Source organism: Silurus meridionalis, chromosome 6, assembly GCF_014805685.1.
Source record: "Silurus meridionalis isolate SWU-2019-XX chromosome 6, ASM1480568v1, whole genome shotgun sequence".
Lineage (NCBI taxonomy): Eukaryota > Metazoa > Chordata > Actinopteri > Siluriformes > Siluridae > Silurus > Silurus meridionalis.
The window spans coordinates 13,153,474-13,175,048 of record NC_060889.1 but is presented as its reverse complement, the minus strand read 5'-3'; the positions used below and the strand labels follow the sequence as shown (position 1 = coordinate 13,175,048).

The 21,575-nt window shown below is 36.5% G+C and overlaps 1 protein-coding gene across 1 annotated transcript in view; it reads left to right on the top strand.

Annotated features, from left to right (window-relative positions):
* The window catches only part of LOC124386752 (B-cell scaffold protein with ankyrin repeats-like), a 45,258-nt gene extending 28,204 nt beyond the window's left edge, over window positions 1-17,054 (top strand). The window contains exons 8-16 of the mRNA XM_046850707.1: window positions 7,226-7,289; window positions 7,395-7,628; window positions 10,704-10,766; window positions 10,973-11,148; window positions 13,748-13,811; window positions 15,598-15,627; window positions 16,031-16,110; window positions 16,275-16,310; window positions 16,830-17,054. Of these exons, the coding sequence (XP_046706663.1) occupies window positions 7,226-7,289; window positions 7,395-7,628; window positions 10,704-10,766; window positions 10,973-11,148; window positions 13,748-13,811; window positions 15,598-15,627; window positions 16,031-16,110; window positions 16,275-16,307 (744 nt within the window). The 3' untranslated portion in view covers window positions 16,308-16,310; window positions 16,830-17,054. The remainder of the gene's footprint in view (window positions 1-7,225; window positions 7,290-7,394; window positions 7,629-10,703; window positions 10,767-10,972; window positions 11,149-13,747; window positions 13,812-15,597; window positions 15,628-16,030; window positions 16,111-16,274; window positions 16,311-16,829) is intronic.
* Window positions 17,055-21,575: the final 4,521 nt, after the last annotated feature.

Genomic DNA, 21,575 nt, shown 5'->3' with positions numbered 1-21,575 from the left:
ATTAATATTAATATATAATATAGTCATATATTAAATAAGACTTTAATAGAAGTAATTAGCTCACTTAACTGTATATGGTGTTAGTGATTTTCATGAGGATTGTGAAAAATCTTTGTAACATCCCATGCCAGCCTACATGGCTAAAAGTGTTCTTACAATGAGATCATCCCTTCATTTGCAGGTATTCATCATGATGACATTGCATTTAGATCTTTTCTTCACTACTTGAGTGTGTTTAACAAAGGAAAGGCATGATGAAACAATAAAATAAATCAACCTTGTGTTTTCCATTTTCCAAAAGTTATACATGGGATTTAATATAATGATATTACCATATATGGGATTCTATGTTAAAGCAAACCTGCATTTTTTTAGGCCTGTCCCCAAACCCAGGATATCGATATATATATATATATATATATATATATATATATATATATATATATATATATATATACACATTTCTATTGTGTTTGCTAACACCATAAAGGCAGTAATTAGACATCTACTGTACATGACAACCATAATCAACTGGTATTAACCTCATGGGCATCATAAATAGGTTAATAAGTTTAGGACTTTCTGGGCTGGCGTTATGTAAAAATAATAATACTACAACTAACATTGTAACATAGTGTACTTTGGGTATGCGAGAGTCATATAATAACTACAGTGTGACATGAAAGTATCCATATCGAACATTTTTAACTATAATAATCATTACAGATTTATCTATATTACTTATTAGGGATTTATTAAAACATCTGCCAATGGTATGACACCATAATAACTAACTAAGTATGCCCAATTATTGTAATTTTCTAGCATTTAAAAAAAATTGGAGTGAGTATGATTTGGATGTTTGGCACATCAACCAATCAGCAAACATTTTAATGCTTAGAACGAATCATTGCTAACAATAACAGACTAACGAGACACACGGGCAACAATAAAACATGTGCAAAGAAAATTACGTTCAAGCAATTTTAATAATTACACCAGAAAACCACCAAATCACAAAATCAGGTTGCTTGAGCCCAGAAAGTGTCAAAGAGCAATCTTATGTAACACAAAAAACAAGTTTATTTGACTCACATTTGATGTTATTTTACATTTAAAAAAAGTATTTTATCAAAGAAAACTTACAGTTGGAATAAGCCTTTGCTTTTAAGGAAATTGCTTTTCAATTGTTAAGAAATCTTTTTGGTATACACTCAAAGTATATCATGGTGAAGTGGCACAGGTACAGCTCCAGCATGCAGTGATGGATAATGAGCTGCAGTTTCTGTCATTGTTTGATGTTTTGAATGTTCTTAGTAAGTCCACATTCACTCAATTTCTTCTCATCTCGCAAAAACATGCTCGCTGGCTACTCTGAGTGACTTGTATAAATGGGTGTGTGAGTGTGTATATTATGGCCTGCAATGGAGTCCAATTCAGAGTGAATCACTGGATAGGCTTGGCATCCTCTGTGTCTCCTATAGATGAGTGAATGAAGGATTTCTTTAAAGTTCATAAACCCATGATAAATTATTTTCTTTTTTTATTCATTTCATTAACTCACAGTGTTGTGCATAAATATTGACACCCCATGAACTTTTCCATATTTTTATATGTACAACCTGGACACAAATTTCCCCATATTTCATATGTTACAACCTGGAGCTGAAATGAACTTAACTCAGTTAATATGTCATTAATCTTTTCCAAAGTAACCTGTAATAGTGCGTTGCCATCAGAAATCACACACCGTGTTTTTCGGACTATAAGTCGCTACTTTTTTGCCACGTTTTGAACCCCGCGGCTTAAACAACGAAGCGGCTTTTTTATGAATTTTTCCTGGGTTTTTCCCGGTTTCACAAACTTCAAGCTAAAAAACTGAGCGACATAACATTAGACCAATAAAATGTCACCTGTGTTCTGAGCTGCACGGCATCGGGAGAAAAAACGTTTTTTTTTAAACACACGACGATGCCAAAAGATAAACTCCCCAGAGAAATAGTTGTGAAAGGAAGGAGGAAGACAGTGAACAATGACTTTCTTGGTCGGCTACTGTTTAGATACAAGCCGTTGTAACGTGTTGAGTCTGGGTGAAGGGAGAGGTCACTAACTCCAGTTGCAACAGAAATCATATAAGCACAGACAGGTTTCCAAAACTCGTGCTTTTTTATTTTTCTTGGCAACAGCGTTACGGATTAGTCAAAGAAATTTAGAAATCAGCATCAGAAAATAATAAGGACATAATCCTCATCTTGCACACATGCAGTAACAGCGGAAAAATGCAGTGGCATGCTATTCCCAAAATACCGCTATGCTCCTAAAGGAAGCACAACATATTTCACCAGTTACACCGTGTGTAACGTGTCTTTTGTTAAAGCCTGTGTAAAGTTCATTAGTTTTAGTGTAGACAGGTGTGGCTTATTTATGTTCAAAATAAAAATATTTGTAAAATTCAGTGGATGCGGCTTGTATATGGCGCTTTATAGTCCGGAAATTACGGTAATTACCTTGTTGACCAGTGTGCAGTTGCGGCATCATGTGATTTCAGTTAAATACAACTTTGAATACTTATGCAAGGCACTACGTATCAGGAGATGTGATGGGTTTTTATCCTTTAGAAAGGACAATCTGAACTATTCAGTGATTAGTTTCCCTCCACTGAGGAAACTAAAAGTATACCCGTTTCATGGGTTATAAGATATTCACAGACAGTGGGTTGAACAGATATGCTTCATAAAGATAGGTCACTAAATATTTATTCAGTGACAAAGTAATTGTTATTTCAGCTGTCTAATTTAGTATATATGGGAGTAAAATCTAAATGTCAGTGTGCACAAATGCTGTGTTTAATCCCTGGTGATGCTTTGCCAGTTTTTTAATCCAGTTCTCTTTAGCTCCTGCTTTGTTTTTTTGGGTGTTTTCTCTTCAGTTAGCAAGTTCAACAAGTGAAATGCATGCTCAGTTGCATTTAGGTCAGGTGATTGACTTAGCCATTGCAGAACATTTTGTTTTATTGCCTTAAAAGGTCTTGTGTTGCTTTGTAGTGCACATCTGTGCAGGTGATCTAACACTATACACTTCAGAATTCATCCTGTTCCAGTTGTCAGCAGTCACATCATCAATAAATACAAAGGAACAGGTTGTATAGTGGGCAGTTATTCATTTTCAGTTATTATTTTCCTATCATTCTGGTACAAGTTGATCTTTGTTTTACCAGTCCATAGGAAGTTTTTTTGGCAAGCTGTAAGCTGGTCTTCCTGTTTTGGAGGAGTAACCATGATTTACATCTTCTAAAAAAAAAAACCTCTGTATTTATTCAATTAATGTTGATTGTCTGTTGATTGTTGACTTTGACACCAACAGAGCTTCCAGAAAAAAACCTTTTCTATCATTCATGGCAGTTGTTTTCCTTTATCTTCTTGGCCTTTTGATGTTCCTGACCTCACCTGTTCATTCTTTCTTTTTGAAACTATACAAAAAAAGTTGATTTTGCAACCCATACTGTTTTGTAACTTTCTTCACTGCAAGCTCAGCAGGAGATTCAAATGTAAAATATATAAACAATTCCTAATATTGTTTCTGACTAAATCTTTATATAAATTAAATAAATTTAAAAAATGGTTTTCATTTTACGCAATATTTGTAATTTATCCATAATTTCTAATTATGTTTTTTCACATGTATAAACTGATTAAAAATTAGGAGAGAGGAAGTTCAGAATTAACACTGTAAACAAGACTTCATGAGAAATGATACATGTTTGGCACATTTGCTAAAACAAACCATTTGTCAAGCTCTTTCTCAGTGGGGTGAGTACAAATGTGTATCTCCATAAAGCAAGAATTCGTCACTGCACCAACAATGTGTTTCTCTGTGATTTGCTTGAAATTTGAATGCTAGCGTCTGCCATGTTAAACTGTAACAGTGGGCTCTTTCAGTTAGCGCATGGTAGGCAAATGCTATTTGGTCTAGCTGCTTGTTCTGAGTAGAAGCTACTTCACGATATACAGTGCCATTGTTTCCAAACAAACCCAGTGAACTGCCATACTGCATCTGTCTTTTTTAAAGCTTTGCATTTATGTCATATTCTCTTTTTCTTTTTGAAATGCTGATTACTTTCACTGCATATTAAACATCTAAATACATTTGCACAGTGGTAAACTTCTCTATATGGTGTGAAACACAGTGTCTGAGAGATTACATTTGTTCCAGTTCATTTAAGCTCTCAAGAGACCCGCATGCTTGATAGCAGGTTTTCAAAAGATGTTATAATATATGCTTGCTCATATGCAGCCCAGCCAGCGTTGTCTTGATTCATTATAGTACTTGGCAGAATAAAAATAAGCAGAAATTCTTATTCTAAGTTTTCTGCGTATCTGTTTAAGTGCTTAGATACTATTCATTACTCTATTCATTACTCTGTAAAGGTAAAAAAATGGACAAAGCAAAAATTGGCGAAATCTGAAACGAATGCGCTAATAAAACGTCTATGCCCGCATTTGTGTGTTTACTTTAGCTTCAATGTACCATTTGGGGAGAAGCTAGAAACACAAAAATTCACTTATATTATCAACAGAAAATGAAACAAAATTGGCTGTTTTTGCTGCCAAAAAAACTGTTTATAAATGTATACACAAAGCTTCAATGTTTAAATTCATCAAAGGAAAAAACTAATAATAAATGACTGTTTATACAGTATTTGTTCATTCTTGTTTACTTCCTGACCATTGATTTTTGATAAGATTATTTTAAAAAGTGTAATATTTAGCCATTTCCGCCTCGGCCCATTTTCCAGAGATGTGTTTGTAACAATTGAATCTAATATTCTGCATACATTTGTCCAAAAAAAAAAAAAAAACGGTATATCTGCAAATTTATCAGATATTTATGCAGTAATAAATCACTGTACTAATGTACTTGCAATTATTTTATAGAAAAAAATGGCTGCAAGGATTTCCATATAATTTATAGTGGCTATAAATGTATGGTCACAGTGAAATCTGGAATATGAAATATGGGACAGTTTTCAAACATCTGTCATTCTGTTTATATATCACTCTTTTTTATGGGAGGAATACACTTTAATTATTCATTAGTAAGGCACTTGTGGAAAACCTGTTGATCCACTCGTGCCTGACATCAAAGTAGCCATCATTCGCATCTCCCTCGACTTGTGATGCGTAATTAGCTTGTCTTGTATATCTGTTAATCCTCGCCTTTCTACTCTAATGAATGTATTCATATCACAGAATGCTAATGTGCATTATCAATACTAAAGGGGAAGAGTGTGGGCTATTATTTGGAGTGAATGGAGGAGGTTGCTAAGGAACAGTGTGTGGAGAACGTATCTGCCGGCTAAAACATGCACCGTTGTAAAGTGTGGACTTTCAATGGTCCCCACTCATCAATTCACCACACACTTTCTCTGTTTTGAGCCGAATGCATTTTTCTCTGGCTGTGGTCAGTATGTGTACGAGAAGTATGAATAGCCTCATTGTTTGTCACTCGCTGTTTTGAGCAACTGACACATAATCTGCTTTGAGGCAAATTGAGTTGTCTGCTGCTTCCACAGTGATTGCGGCTTTTCTTTGCACATTATATGCTGTGCTTTATGAACTGATTCAGCCAGGTTGGCGAAACTGACAAGACCTTTAGATAAAGAGCACATAAACTGCATTGTGTAATACTCACACTTTATTTGAAATATTTCAGTGCGTTCATGACAAAGACAGTCTCGACACTTGGTTGAGCATAGAATCAAATCTTTGGCAAGGGAATTATGGGCTAAATTATATGTTTGAACAGCTGGAATTACATGTTTGAATGGACTGCGTTTGCAAGCTTTGATTGATGAATTAGCCACTTTCTGCTCTGTTCCAGACCACACCAATGACAGACTCAAATCTATTAGCAGTTGGTTATATCTCTCCATCTTCAAAGGACAGGTTTTGCTCTTTTTCTTAGTGTTTTTTTAATCCCAATTTTTGTAAAAGTGTCAGATTGGACAGTTGCAGTGCATTACTTAATTTTTGCCACTCAAAAAAACTGTTGTGTTGTTGTGGTTGTACTTAAGTGCTTGTAACAGTGTGACTGCTGAATAAATAAAGGCAGTGGGTTGATATCACCTGACGCTGTAGTTTAATAATAGCAGCAGTTCAACATGTTTATCATCAGGTATGCAGCTAAGTAGTGTATTAATTAAAATCAGATTTTGCTTAGGTCAAGCCCTCAGTGGTGATTATATGGCTGCTTAACCCTTTTTATTAGATGAGTCTCACAAAACTTAAAATTGCACCATTAATTAAAGGAAAAATCCATCCTGAACTACTAGAATATTTCTGCTTTCTTCAATAACGTGATCTTAAGGCATGCTGTGGGGAAGATTTTTCTTGTGTTGTGTTTTTAAGTTTAAAGTTATATCTATTTTCTGTTAAACTGCTACTAGACACTGTGTTCATTTAATCTCAATGTTTTCTTTTTGTCTGCACCAAACATTTGCACATGTGCCCTTTATGTAATGTCCTAGTTAGTTTTGTGTTATCTTGTGTTGATTTTTATGTTGATCCTGGGGAAACGTTGTGTTGTTTCACTACGTATTGTATAAGGCTGAAATGCCTAAAAATTACTTGACTTTTCACTTTGGTTAACAGTATGCTAGATTGCCCACAATGCCATTTGACTACCTGTTAAGTGGTGCCTGTGAGATTTAGATCTTGCTTCAAATCTGCCTATACAGAGTGATATTGCAGAGTTTTAATCCTTTAGTCTGTTCATCACACTCACTAAACTTTATGATAAACCTTTTGTCACTGCAAACAGCTTAATGGCTCATAGTTTGCTACCTAGCTAAGTCAAGTCTTTGAATCCACTATTTACTGTATCTACTTTTCCTACATCGGATTTCTCATTAATGTCATTTTTATGTTGCTGAAAAATGGAGAGTTAGAAAATGAGCTCTTGCCGTAAAAATCCTGCTATTTGGTTTAGGAAATGTTATTCCTTATGAGATTGCTGGACTTTGTTTTCCTATTAAACACCATTGTAGCTGGGCTTTACATGGGCATAACAAAAATATAGTATCAATTTACAAATTGCAAGAGCACCAGAATTGCCTAAGCACATCACAAACATTTTTATATACACAAACATACTTAAGGTGTTGCAGAGTCTATATTTTCTCCAAGACCCAAACAAATGATAAACCTATCTGACTGTGTTTGTCTAGGCGAAGAGCAGTGGTGATGACATGAGTGAGGACACGAGTGTATATGAGTTGATGGGCAGTACTGGTAAGTCGGTACACACCGAATACACACAACTTACTGTATGTTCTTGAAATAAACATGGGAGAAATTAATGCACCGAATCCACACTCGCTGTTTCGATACCTGCAGCGCATCTGCAGGTTGCCGACACCCATGATGAGCCGCACACCGGGAGAGTCAGAGACGCTACATTGCAAGTGAAGGCAGACAACGATCCCTATACACTAGAAATGAATGATGAAGAATACGACATGATTCTGACCTCCAGCAGCTCCATGGTGATGTCCAACCGCCCCCCTGCACCTGCCCCCAGACCTGAGAGTCTCCCTACCAAGGAGGAAAACTTACCTTACATCGCTCAGGGTGAACACATGCTAATCTGTTAGATCTGAAACATTTCAAGGGAGGTTGCATGGATTTGTTGATTGTAGGAGAATCTTTGGATTTGTAATTCTACTAAAAACAAACATACTAGACTTAGAGTTAATTTTGCACATAAAGATTTAGCCACATGTTTTATTTATAGATATTTTTTGCTCTCCTTGCTCATTAAAGCAGGTTGTGTTGCTCTTATTGGCACCCGAATCAACAATGTTTATAAATACTTAATATATATATTTTTTTACGTTACTGCCTGTGCTCCTATAACTGATGACAGGGAAAAGCGAGACCCAAATTTGCATCGTTCATCAAGTTCAGCAAGTTCTTAAATGTTCAATTTCAGCCACATTAATTATTCAACAAGTTGAAGGTGCCAACTGACTTGTATTGTTAGAGCTTAATAAATCATTTAGACTCTCCTGATTTGTTGCCTGTAAGCCGGAGAGGGAGTGAGAGAGAGGGAAAGAGACAGACTGAGTCTAGCAGTTCAGGCTTCATCAGGAAAAACGAGACCTTTGCATGAACTGTGCAACCAAACTCTCTTCTGAATTGCTCACTTGTAATGGTGAGGAATCATACCTCACTATTTTATCATTTCATTTCCACAGATTCAAGAAATAGTAAAATAGGATGTTTTTTTAAATCTGAAATACTGCTAAAAACATTAAACACTAGGTAAGAGTAATGAGTCATTATGTGAAACAGTTAATTGTAGTAGAGAGTGGCTCAGTGTGTGCAAGCGAGTTGTTCGGACTGTGCAGTGAGATATATTGCCGTGATATCAGATGCTGTTTTGTAGGAAACAGATGGTAACTAGCGTGAGTTTCTAGAGCTGTTTTGTGAATTCCTCATTTTTCACATATTAATACAGAAGGGGAATGAAAACATGAGCAATGCCATGGCGGTTGTTCAACAAATTCGTCTCTCTCGCTCTCATGCTTATTTCTACTATTTTCTCAAAAAACGTTTCTTCCTTTTCATCTCAGATGAAAAGATGATATCTCTATTTTTTATACCTTTTCATTGTGCCATCCAGAAATGAGTCGCTGACATAGGCTCGGCTAGTATGATTGCTTTTCTATTGACACAGTTCAGCCAGCATGATGGCGGGATATAAAGCTATTCATTAAACACGGATGATAAACTGAAACATTTTTTTACTATGATGGATATTTCTGAAATCTAGCTTAACCTTCTACATCTTTTTTTACCAGACCACTGTTTCTGGCTTCCTCAGAAATAACACAACATAAAAAAAATGCATTTAAAAAATGATTTACTTGTACAGCCGATAGCTAGAGCAATCTGCTCTCTTTGGCGAGCATTTATACTCAAAAAGAGTTGGTGGGTGCGCTGCTACTGTTTCAGGGTCAAATTTCTTCTGCATATGCTCTGTGTTAGGTTTTAGTCCAGTGTGATGTTGAGCTCAGACCTGCATTGATGTGAGGATGAATGATATAAGGCAAGGAGCAAGTTAAATGTTGTGTGTGTGTGTGTGTGTGTGTGTGTGTGTGTGTGTGTGTGTGTGTGTGTGTGTGTGTGTGTGTGTGTCGGCTTTTCCACTGGGCCTACTACGTGTTATGATGAATTACTCTTCATCAGACCATATTAAGCATTATCTGTGCATTCATTTGGTGAGCAAGCTGATCCCAGACGAAAAGCTGTTATCCTATTTAATAAGACTTTGTTGTGCTCAGCAAATCCTCAGCAGACTTACAGGACGGTGCCAATATGATCTGAGCATTATTAGTCCCTGGGGACTTTAGCAAGAGAATAGAGTGGTTGCTCTTGAGCACAACGAGTATAAAAACGACACCAAACACACACATTCAACACGGAGAGAAGGAAGGCTACTACTTCATGCATCTGCAACCAATCAGAACAGCTCAAGGGGGCCAAGTAGAGCCGACATCATGCATTACACATGTTTTCCACCTCTCCCATCCCACAACATGAAATGACAGAGGGCAGAGGGTGGGGAAGTGGGGTGGGGATGGGGGGGCAGTTAGGGGTGTGGACAAAAAAAAAGACTTTTCCATCCACTGTGACGTTACGATCTCTCGCCCACATGCTGATCAGATTTCTAGACCCACTCAGTGTTTATAGAGTTAGACAGAGGAGGGACCAGAGCTCATCTAAACTGCTCATGCTTAAATTTCAGCTATTGTTGAAGCTATAAGCCGTTGCATTACCCCGTATCTTTCATTGACACAAGCACAGCACCCGCAAATGCACATTTTCTTTACCTTTGGTGTGTAAAGATACTATCTTCTCTAGGTCTAATGTGAAGATCTTTACTTTGCTAAAAACAAACTAATGGTACAAGAAAAATCCTCAAGGTGAACTCCTTAAGTATTTATTTCACAATTCAAGATAACTGATACCTACTAAAGTCACCAAACACACATTACTGCATGATATTGTTGTATGATAAAATAGTTATTTTGTCTCTGATAGTGTACCTTACTGTGCTGCTATCTGGTATAAACGTAATTTTGGTTATAGCAGCGGTTCAGGGTGTATTAATAAAGAACTAACGTGCCCTCGCGTTGTGTGCCTGCAAGTCACAAAATGGTGCGAATGACAAAATGGTAGAAAAGAATCCATTACAGCAAAATTGCACTGTGTGGTGCTGAAATGAACAAGCACACCAGCAGATCTCATTTAAAACCCTTACAAACAATCAATAATATCACCAAGTGTATCCTTTACTTTAATTCAATTTTCCTCCTTTCCATTGATCTCAGCAAGTCTCATCTGTGTTTATCTCTTGTATCAGCGTGTGCAGAGAAAGACGCTCCTTTCCAGTTTACTTAGGTTATTATAATAATGTCCCCTGTCAGATTAGGTTATTTTGGTAATACTAATTATGCTTAGTAAAAAGCCTGGTTACTTTAGGGAATTCAGCAAAAAAAAAAATTCTTGTGAAGAACAACATCTTTTTTGTTATGTGATGCCACCTAGTGGATTACTGCAGAAGCAGAGGATAGTCTATAGCTGCTCCAATGAGAAAACCAGGCCACTGATTTTTGCTGCCTGTCTTTGATTTTATCCTAGTGTTCCAGAAGAAAATGTCCCAGGCAGATACTGAAACGCTCTACTCACTTCCTGCTAAGCAAAGTAAGATATAATACATTACACAGAGCAGTGTGTCAAACATCCGTGTTAAGTTTTAATACTGATAAAAAGACATCTAACTATTATAAAAACGTGCAATGTTTTCCTTTTTTTGTTTTGTGCTTGTTTTATTTTTGGCATTTGAGCAAAATTGTGTTCTGGTAGATTTAACGTTGTGTGTAACACTGACTGTTGGGTTCATGCCACAGCCGGTGGTCAAGACTCATGTACATATGACACCTTTATGCCGGGTCCGGCACCGGGACTGGACGAGCTCATTAAACTGCAGGAGCAGGTGAAGAAAGGATCACTCAGCGTGGATGAGGCCCTGGAGAGATTTAGTGACTGGCAGAGGGTTCAGAAAGGATTAGATGGCATCCAGCAGGTGAATAGCTATTTTGAATAAGGAATTATGCTAATAAATAAATAATCTTCTTCTCCTTCTTTTGGCTGCTCCCATTAAGGGTCGCCACAGCGGATCAGCCGTTTCCATACTACTCTGTCATCTACATCTGCCTCTTTTAAACCAACTACCTGCATGTCCTCCTTGGCCTTCATCTTTTCCTCCTTCCTGGTGGCTCCATCCTCAGCATTCTCCTACCGATATACCCCATGTCCCTCCTTTTGCACATGTCCAAACCATCTCAATCGGGCCTCTTTCACTTTGTCCCCAAAACATCCTACATGTGCGGTCCCTCTAATAAACTTGTTTCTAATGCTGTCCATTCTCGTCACTCCCAATGAAAATCTCAGCATCATCTCAGCATCTTCTGCCACCTCTAGCTCCTCCTCCTGTCTTTTGGTCAAATCTACCACCATCTGCCCTTCCACATTCCTCTCCTTAAAGCCATACCTACCCATCACCTCATCATCACCTCTGTTCCCTTCACCAACATGCCTATTTAAATCTGCCCCAATCACTAATCTTTCTTTCCTAGGTACACCATCCACCACTTCATCTAACTCACTCCAGAATTTTTCCTTCTCCTCCATCTCACATCCCACTTGTGGAGCATAAGCACTGATTAACATTCATTATCACCCCTTTGATTTCGAGCTTCACGAAAGCATCAGAAACTCTCTTCACCTCCACTACACTCTTACTGTACTCTTCCTTAAGAATCACCCTACACCATTTCTCTTTTCATCCACACCATGATAGAACAGTTTAAACCCACCTCCAATGTTCCTGGTCTTACTCCCTTTCCACTTGGTCTTAGCCAGACAGACAGACAGACAGACAGACAGAGAGACAGACAGAGATAGATAGATAGATAGATAGATAGATAGATAGATAGATAGATAGATAGATAGATAGATAGATAGATAGATAGATAGATAGATAGATAGATAGATAGAAACAAATTAATAAATATAAAAAACAAATAAATAAATAAGTCCTTATTTTAATAAGAGCATTTAATAAAATTGTTCAGTAGAAACATATGCTAATGAAATAAATAGTGTTTTAAAGTTTAATTAATACATTAATTATTACATAACAAAGTAAGCAGCTAATGGAAAAACAGCTGAAAAAAAGTGTCAATTTAGAATTTAGTCAATTTGGACCTTTGTATGACATACTTTGGTATCAAACACTAGAAACCATAACAGTTATCATGCCCAGGTTCTCTTATTGGAAAGATCATGTTTGTGTAAAAAGACAGTAACGCAATCATGCTGTTAAAACAGCTTGCTTAAAGATGTCTAAAACTTGCTATGTACGTATGATTACCTCAGACACTGGTTGCCAGTCATTCATCAAGTAATTGTAATTATTCCTTTTTTCTTTTCTTTTGTCAGTCATACATATACATACATATAGTCTGCAGAAGACAAACAGAAAACAGGAAAGCCTGAACTAGATCTAATAAAAATTTAAACATTTAACTTACCACATGAAAGGTTGTCCTAGTGCTCCACACTCACAGTATAAACAAAATGAGTGAGTAGGTGTCTGAGGGATAAAACGGCAGTAAATGGACAGCCAAAAATTTGCACTTGACATAAATTTGTACTTGACCCAGAAAGCAATGGTGGCATTTATTAATTCTGTACTTGAAAGCAGAACTACCCTTAATGAAATTACTCCATTCATATGCCATTAAATTTCCACTTCAAGCACAAAACAGCTTGTTTTTAACTCGCCTAGCGATCAAAACTAAAACTCCTACGACCATCTAGTGGTTATTTTGAAATATAATTTTTGTACTGGAGTTATTATACATTCCTCTTGCTTTGTCTCAACCTTGTGCTGTAATGGGACCCAAGTTCACTGTTAGATCTGTGAATAAACACTCATTAAAGCAGACTGATATCAGTATCACTTTATTCATTATTGTCAGCAGATAAGATCCAGATGGGATGCTTCTAGTAGGGATCCCCAGTGTGCTGCAGACATAAAATAAACACAAAGTGAGAACACATCAACATTACATTCAGCAGAATTTGCAGAGCAGTGCAGCACCGATAAAACATACCCCTACAGCTATGGCCATATTAGGAGCCCAGACTATATACAACATAAACATTCCACATAACTGAAGTAAATCAGGCAACTCAGGAAGGTAAAAAGAAGACAAAATGAACACACTTCACACAGAACCAGTGCAATAGCTATTACTTTCTGTTATGTCACTCTCTCTATTCACTATGCAGTGTTCACTTGTTCTGCAGCCTGCATTTGACCACCTGGTTTTGTGTTTTGGTTTCTTGGTTGATTCTTACAGTTTAAATGACTCACATGTGGCTTTGTAACTCATTCGTCACTAAATGGTGACATTTCCAATTGAATTGAACCTACAGTCAAATCACACCAGTTGCAGAGCGACTCTATGCAGGTGTCTATACAATGAGTCTTGATATTATTTACACTGTATATTGTCTATTGGCACTGTTTAAACATAATCAGCTATTAAAATGTGCAAATCGATCGCCTCCAAATGAGTGCGATGCTGAAGATTTCCTAATTGTTTGTCTTTTAGGAAAAACTGAGGCAGTTGCGGGCAAGCATCATGAACAACAGAGAGGACGACGACAGTGTCTACGGTCAGTTCACTTCCTCAACTATACAAACCAAAGAACTCTATAAGAGAATAAAAATCAGACTCTGGTGTTATTAATCTACCCTCTAGAAGCTGTTTCTGCTGAATGTAAAACAGCTTGAACAAAGATTCACACTGAAATCAGACTCATGATAGAATTGTTTCTTTTTTTCAGTCAGTGACTCTCAGTAATATATGTTTAAACAGAACTGGAAATAATTTATCAAAGAGGAGAAATGCTGTAGGTTATGGAATATGTGCCTCATTCTTTTGGCCTGAACCATTATAAAAAAAGAGGAAAAGTAAATAGCTAAGAATGAATTGCATTTCACTGCATTGTATAGTGTATACAGAATGTTATTATACAAATGTTATTTAACAAGTAGCTTCTCTGGATCTTTAATTAAAGCACATTCATAAGCATTGCATGACTATTTTTTTTATAATATAGTGGTGGAGAATTTAATAAAAAGGTTTACACATCAGAACTCTTTGATGTAACATAAGGTTTTGCAGAGAAAACAGCACTCAATATGTATATAAATATAATCAAGTGACGACTGAATGAGACAGGTGATGCATTTTGTTTTTTGTTACAGTTACAGTACATACAGGATGCATTGATACACTTGCAAAAGTTGTATACTGGCAATAAAGGCTTCATAATAGTGTTTCAAACGCAAATATTATTACTACATTAACTTGAGGGAATTAAAGTCATGCACTAGTTTGTGATAAGGACATCATAAATTAGAGAAGTTGTAAACAAATTCTATTATTAATAAGTATTTTAAATATAAAAATTACAGTAACATCAGCACTTTAGTAGAAGACTACCCACCTCTCTTATAAGAAGCAGATTCTCTGAATAAACTTTTTAAAAACACTATAGAAAACACTTAGTCCTCATTGTATAAGATTTGTCAACTTTATATAAATCTTCCAGCATGGATTTAGACATTATTAATAACAGGGGCCTACAAAGTATACTATACATTTATTGTTTATGCAATTCTGTGCTCCATTCTACTGCACATCATAGCTTTGTAAGGAGATTTTTTTTATTGTTACACACAGTGAGATATTTCACCCAAACCCTTAAAAATAGTGGGGTTACATGTATGATCCATGACAGGCAAACTTAATTTAACTCTGATAAAAAAATTATAAAAAATAATAAAAATAGTAAAAGTACGTTGTTACTGCCCACCACTGCTTATACATGTGTAATGAAGGGCTAATTTTTTTTTTTTTTTTCAAATAGAGTGTGTTTCCAAGATTTCCCTTGTTTTTGATAACCCTTTGTTGTAACAGTCCCTATATTAGTTTTTGTGTAAATATTTTATGCTGTTTTCTTAAGACAGGGAACAATGTTGAAAGTCTTGTCCAAGGTAATAACACATAGGATACTCACAGTACAGAGAGCAGAAAAAACTGAAGTAAAAAAAAGAAGCATTTAAAGTAGTCAAGTTATATAATATTATCACACAAGGCACACTTTTATTTAAGGTTTTCCTCGAATACAATAGTAGAAAGTGGTTAAAGTAATACATTGTGATTGGAAAAGCATCAAACGTCAAAAGGAAATATTTCTTATGTTCTTCACGGTGCACAATCCTGAATCATTTGGCAAAACCTTCAGTGTCGAGGTGACAGATTACTCAACCAGCACAGAGGAAAAAATACAAATAAATACTGACCTTGAATGGTTAAAAAAAATTTGCAAAAACATGAAGGTTTGCCAAAACCATGATGCAGGCAAGTTAACTATCTTCTTCTCTGTCCAACAGATAAAATCAACATCGTTCATCACACACCACGTAAGTTCCTCACTGCTACGTTTTAGCATTCAAGAGCTGAGAACGTCTCCTTGGGCGATTAATATTTTATCTTGAAACAAGCCTTCATCATATCTGTGACTTTTGGGTCTCCCAGGAGCGGTTAACAAGCATGATCAGACACAAGGACAGAATCTTTATGTAGTGTGAGGAGATTGAATAGAAGCTAGCGCACACAGTTTCAAACACATGCTTTGAGGTGCATGATTTGTCAGTGTCAATGTAATCTGCCTTTTAATAAGCTGTATGGTTCTGGGAACATACATATGAAACAAGCAAAACAATTATTCAACAAGCAATAAGTGTACCTCTGTGTAGGTTTAGCAACACTCCCTAAGTGGATTGTTGACTGTCAGTACTAATAAATATTTTTACCTCTGGTCAGCTCCAACTACAAAAGAATGCAGAAGAGGAAGCCAGCAAAGCGAGACAAATTTCTACAGCAAATCTTCCAAAGGACAGCATGTGAGTTTAAAAAAAAAAAAGTTCTCATCTACAGTACCTTTCATTAATAGCCCTACAGATGTTCATTGGCTCTCTTTCAAATCCTAATTGTTTTTTCACAATAATCTCCTAATTATTATGTACAAGAATAAACATTTTTTATGACTCCATATTTTTTCTTTCAGTCAAATTTCTTTAGGAAAGCAGATAAGCGATAAAAGGTACGTTTGAGTAGTGTGCAAAGATTTCTTTCAGACAATTTAGTTGTTTAAATAATGAAGGAAAAGTCAAATGTAAATGATTTTATCAATATTACATTTCAGAAAAATTTAATTAATTTTCATTAAAAAAAAAATTATTTTTGCACACAGAAAATATTTTACTTAACCTTTTAAGGGTTCTTACCTTCTGCACATTTTACATGTATTTTATAATTCACCATATTGGTTTGTAAAGTAAAATCTATTAGGTAAACTGTAGTTTTTCTAGACAGTTCAGTCTAGAAAATTCTAAATGTATAGATTTCTATCGACCTGAATAGGTACTATTTTGTGTATTTTTTTAACAGTGCCATCCAGGATAGCTACATACAACTATCAGGAGCATGGCATGTTATAAGCTGAATTTAAATGCAGACTGTGAATGTATATGTTTTGTGTGTGTGTGTGTGTGTGTGTGTGTGTGTGTGTGTGTGTGTGTGTGTGTGTGTGTGTGTGTGTGTCTTTTTTTTTTTTTTTCAGAAATATGAAGCCATTTGTAGTTCCAAGCTGTGATGACAAGTGGAATACTGGAATGATTTAATGTGAAACTATAATTGTTTGTCATCTGAAAAGGAATCAATGGAAAAAAAGTAGAAAACAATTCTGAAAATCTTAAGACTTTACACTACAATGTTTTGTGGAATTCTTTTTTTCTTTTGCATTGATAATAAAATAATAATAATAAATATATTTATGTAACAAACATTTCAGCAATTTTGAAATAAATTGTCCCGTTACCACCACCAAATATATACATTTTCCACAAGGGGGTGCTATCTTACCAAACATGCTGGTGAAAAAAAAGCCCTGTCTTTATTAATTCCCATCCTTTGATAGACAAACAAGGCTCTTTCACGTCCCTTTCTCCCCCCAGCAGACTCCTCGAGTGCCATACGGATCACTGACTGCATGTGAGGACACAAACAAATGTCCTGGAAAAAAAGAAAATCATACGATGCTGTGCAAGTGAGGTCTTGCCTGTTATGGTGGTGTCAGGGGATTTGGGAGAGCTAAAGTGGCTGTGCGATGCACGGCATGCTGCTAACTTGCTCTGCCTGCCAAACCCAAGCAGCTGGACACGTTTGCATGATCAATCATGCTCTTTGTGAATAATATGTATTAAAGCCCCCACACTCGTGGCGTGTTTTGGAAGCAGCAGTTTTGCCTTTGGAGATGATCCGGCTCCAGCAGCCCTGTGGCATTTGAGGAGCAGGTTTTGCCTGTCACCTGCTGCTCTGGGAAGGAGCTGAGTGTTATGATCTTAGGCTGGAGGCAGCTTCGTCTTTCCTTCTTTACCTCCATGTATATTCTCCAGCTCCACAAGTAGGAACAGGCTGTACCAGAATCCTCTGTCTATGTCGTTCCAAAATCTAAATCAGGACATTTCCAATCTGACAGTTGTCTCTTGCCAGAATCAGCTTCACTTGGTGTGTGTCGGTGAAATGAACCTAATTAATGAAACTGCTTGTCCGTTAGCCCCTTATGGAAAGATGCCACAGGAGTTCTTACTTTTCACAAGCTGGGACAGAGTTGATAAACCCTTCATGAAAGATTAAGGCTTCCCTGAAGTATAGAGCTTTATCTGCGAGAGAGCAGAGGGCAGGATTAGAATGCAGATGCATCAACAATGCTGTCATAAAAACAGCAAACTGATAACGATCCAGTGCAGCTGAGGCTCGAGCTCAACACCAACACCATTATTTCAGATCATCTTCCTGTGTGACATTTCCACACACACACAAAAAAAAATCTTGATTGAACTTTCCAGAGACCTGCTGGAAATCCAGCACACAGCAAACACAGGTTCTTGGATTGAATTTTGGTAAATGTCCTGCAAGTATACGCATGCAAAACACATGTACATCTCTAACATCATCATCATCATCATCTTCCGGATTAAGAACCAGAATTATGCACAGCTGTTCTTCTTTCTGCACACTGATAAAAATCAGGCAATTTCACAGTCAGTGGCATTCTTTTATCCCCTAATCCCTTGGCATGTATACAGTATACGTGACCCTCCTCAGGAAAGGGCCGAGGCCACAGTGGATTTCTGGCAATCTTACATCCAAACCAGTAGAATCTTATTCAGAGGTTACAATAAATAAAATAGTAAGTTACCGTATATTGAGCAAAATATGTGGGGGAGAGACTACCCAATTTCTCAAGATGTTACAGCAATCTTAATCACTGAAAGAGATTTATTTCGTTTTAGCATGATGCGTGAAAATCTCTGACTATTAACTCTGTCCATCACATAAACATCCTAAATTCAGCCATCTGCAACTTTTTAGAAAGAAAACTGATATATGCCAATGTCTGATCTTCTTTGAAGGCTTGCTTCAAGTACTTCTTCATGTTTATCTTTTCAATGTGTTCTTGATAAAGCACAGCAGGAAATTATTTCACCTGCAAGAAAAATCATCACTAATTTGCTGCTTCTCTTCAGTGTAGTGAAATCAGGCTGCACAGTACAAACTAAAGTAAGAGCATTTTTAAATATTCATTCGAATTTTATCTAAAAAAATCTCTTCTATCTAAAGTAGATCATGTATTAAAAAGGGCAGCCTGAGAAAATACAGTATCAATAGACTGAAGGACTTAAAGCATCAAAATTATTACAGCACTTAATGTCCTGGAGATGTTTGTTTGCACCAGGCTTAGCCCTATAAATTGACTTAAATTAAGCAGAAGTGCAAAGTACTTACATTATAGATGCTATGCATCTCTAGGGTTTTGAAAACATCTTGATTAGTAAGTTGCTAATGGTGTGGGGATCTCGGTTGTGTGTATTTGTAGTGCAGATAACGAGGGCTGAAGTGATTGCTAATCAGTGCACACAAGAGCCAGGTGTTAGCTTGAGTTGTGACTTGATAGATGCCAGGATCCCTCTTCTAATGCTCGTCTTTAGTCATGCTAGCTTTCTGAACACACTCGTCGCACTGTTCTTCTTTAACAATTATGTGGTATGTTAGTATAAAATTAAACTTGTATCTTAAAAAAATAGTTTTTTAAGATACAAGGTAAAAAGGTTTCAAATACAGCTACAAAGTCTTATTTAGATGTTTTTTTTTTTTTTGGGGATTTGCATTTACCACATTTTAGTATATATATAATATAGTAATTAAAAAGTATATTTGGGTTAAAGTTTATTTCATGTTTTTTTTTTGCCACATTTGGTTTTAACATACACTTAGATTCTTAGAACAAGGTTTAATCTCCACCCACACATCATAGCATATCATATGCCTAAAAAAAAAAAAAAAAATTCTAAGGCCTATATAAATATCAAGTTATGTCATTATAATATGTTATGAACCACATAACAGGTTTTTTTTTTGTGTAAATGTTATGCACTACACTAACTGCTATGCCAATAGATGGAATGATCTACAGCTGTTAACTCCTTTTTCTTTTTTCAAAATTATTATTTTTTTTCAGAACCAATAAAACTATTTCTACATAACCTAGATTCAAGGTCTTTTATGCAATGCTCATTATACAATGTAGAAGATTATTTCTTAAAATGTTTGTGGGTTTTTTTATTAGATCCCATTTAAAAAAATTATGTAAAACATAAATTTGTTTAATATTTTCTGATTATTGTTTCCATATTTTTAGTACAACAAACATAAAATGTTCTTGATTGGAAAATTGTTCCACGATTCTGTAAAAGTATTTTTTCTTGATAGTGTGTTCTCAATTATAGAACTAATTAAAACTTTTATTTTTATTTTTTGGTATTTTTAAAATATGCAAATGCACAAGTATTTTATTACCAGATGCCTCATTTAAATTAATAAATGCAAACAAAATAAAATTCCAATGCACAAGAAAAACATTAGTAATCCACTGTCAAATGTTAGATCTGTCAGACTTTTTATTTAAATGTCACATAATGTTACAAAATATCTTCACAGAATTCTGTTTTCATCCCTAATAAGCAATGTACAGCACCCTGAAATGTTCACAGAGAAACCTTGAGATGAGCTAAACTTCAGAACCTGTCCTCTTCAGTGTGACTGGAGAGTGAGCTTATAAATTATAAGCTCTCTGCGTGGTATGTAAGCCTGGCGTGGGCATGCGACTACCCTTTGGAATGTACTTCTTAAGCCTACACTAGCACCGAAAACACCCCCAGAGGTGTAGCTATTTAAGCATTCTGACTCCATCCCAAGCATTCTCTGCTACGTTGATGCCTTCCCCTCAGAGAAACTCAATCCCTAAAGGGTAAAGTAGCATCTGCCAGGAGGGCAAGGGTACATAGGGCACTGTGGCATCATGGGCCCCTGCTGACCCTTCATCCATCTGATCAGGGGCCAAATGAGGCCCCCAGGGTGAGTCTGTGCCCCTTTGCCCGCAGCTCACAGGCAGATTAGCAGCTCTATTCAGCTCGGGGCTTTTGTGCGGCAGCGCCCAGGCGAGGTCCAGCTGTCTGCGGCCACAGGGATGCACTAATTCCACTGCAGGTCAGCAGCTCTGCATTTTCAAGCAGCTCCTAAAAGGTCACATCCTCTCAGGAGAATCCAGACGACTAGCATTAGCGTCCTCGCACAATCCCAGTGACCCCTGTCCCCACCCCCTCCGCCCACAAAGTCGGCACTCAGGCTGAATCAAAGGCTGAGTTGATATACAGGGAAGGCTTAAGGCTTTATCTTTTATCATCACTTCAATCCTTCCAAGAGGGAGTTGAGCCTTTGAAGCTGACGGTTATGTTTTCATAAGGATGTTTTGACTGCTTGATGTGTCTTAGTAAAGGCCCATCGTGCATTCTGTGTGTATTGGGGCATTTGATTTAGTATATTTTTACAAGAGTCTTTGTGTTTGAACAAACACTGTAAAGCATATAGAGGTCAATCGCGGTGCATATTTATCATTAATGAATGGCTGGCTTTCTTTCAAATCTCATAGATGCTCTCTGTCTTAAGGCAAAATTTCATAATGAAAACAGTGCCAGAGTAAAGGAATAGCTGATAAGTTCTCAGTGCTCTGTCTTTAAATTCTTGCCAAGAGAGGTTTTTCAGGGTAAACGTCAAGATTCGTAAGAATAATCTCATTATTGCCATTATGTACAAAACAAGAAACAAAAACAGGCACTAAAATGCAAAATCTGTTACTCTGTAGTCACTGGATTTGAATCAAAACCAGACAAATACTGCACATTTCACATTTGCATTTACATTTACTGCATTACAATTTGAGTCCCAGCCAAGACTTTTGGAACCT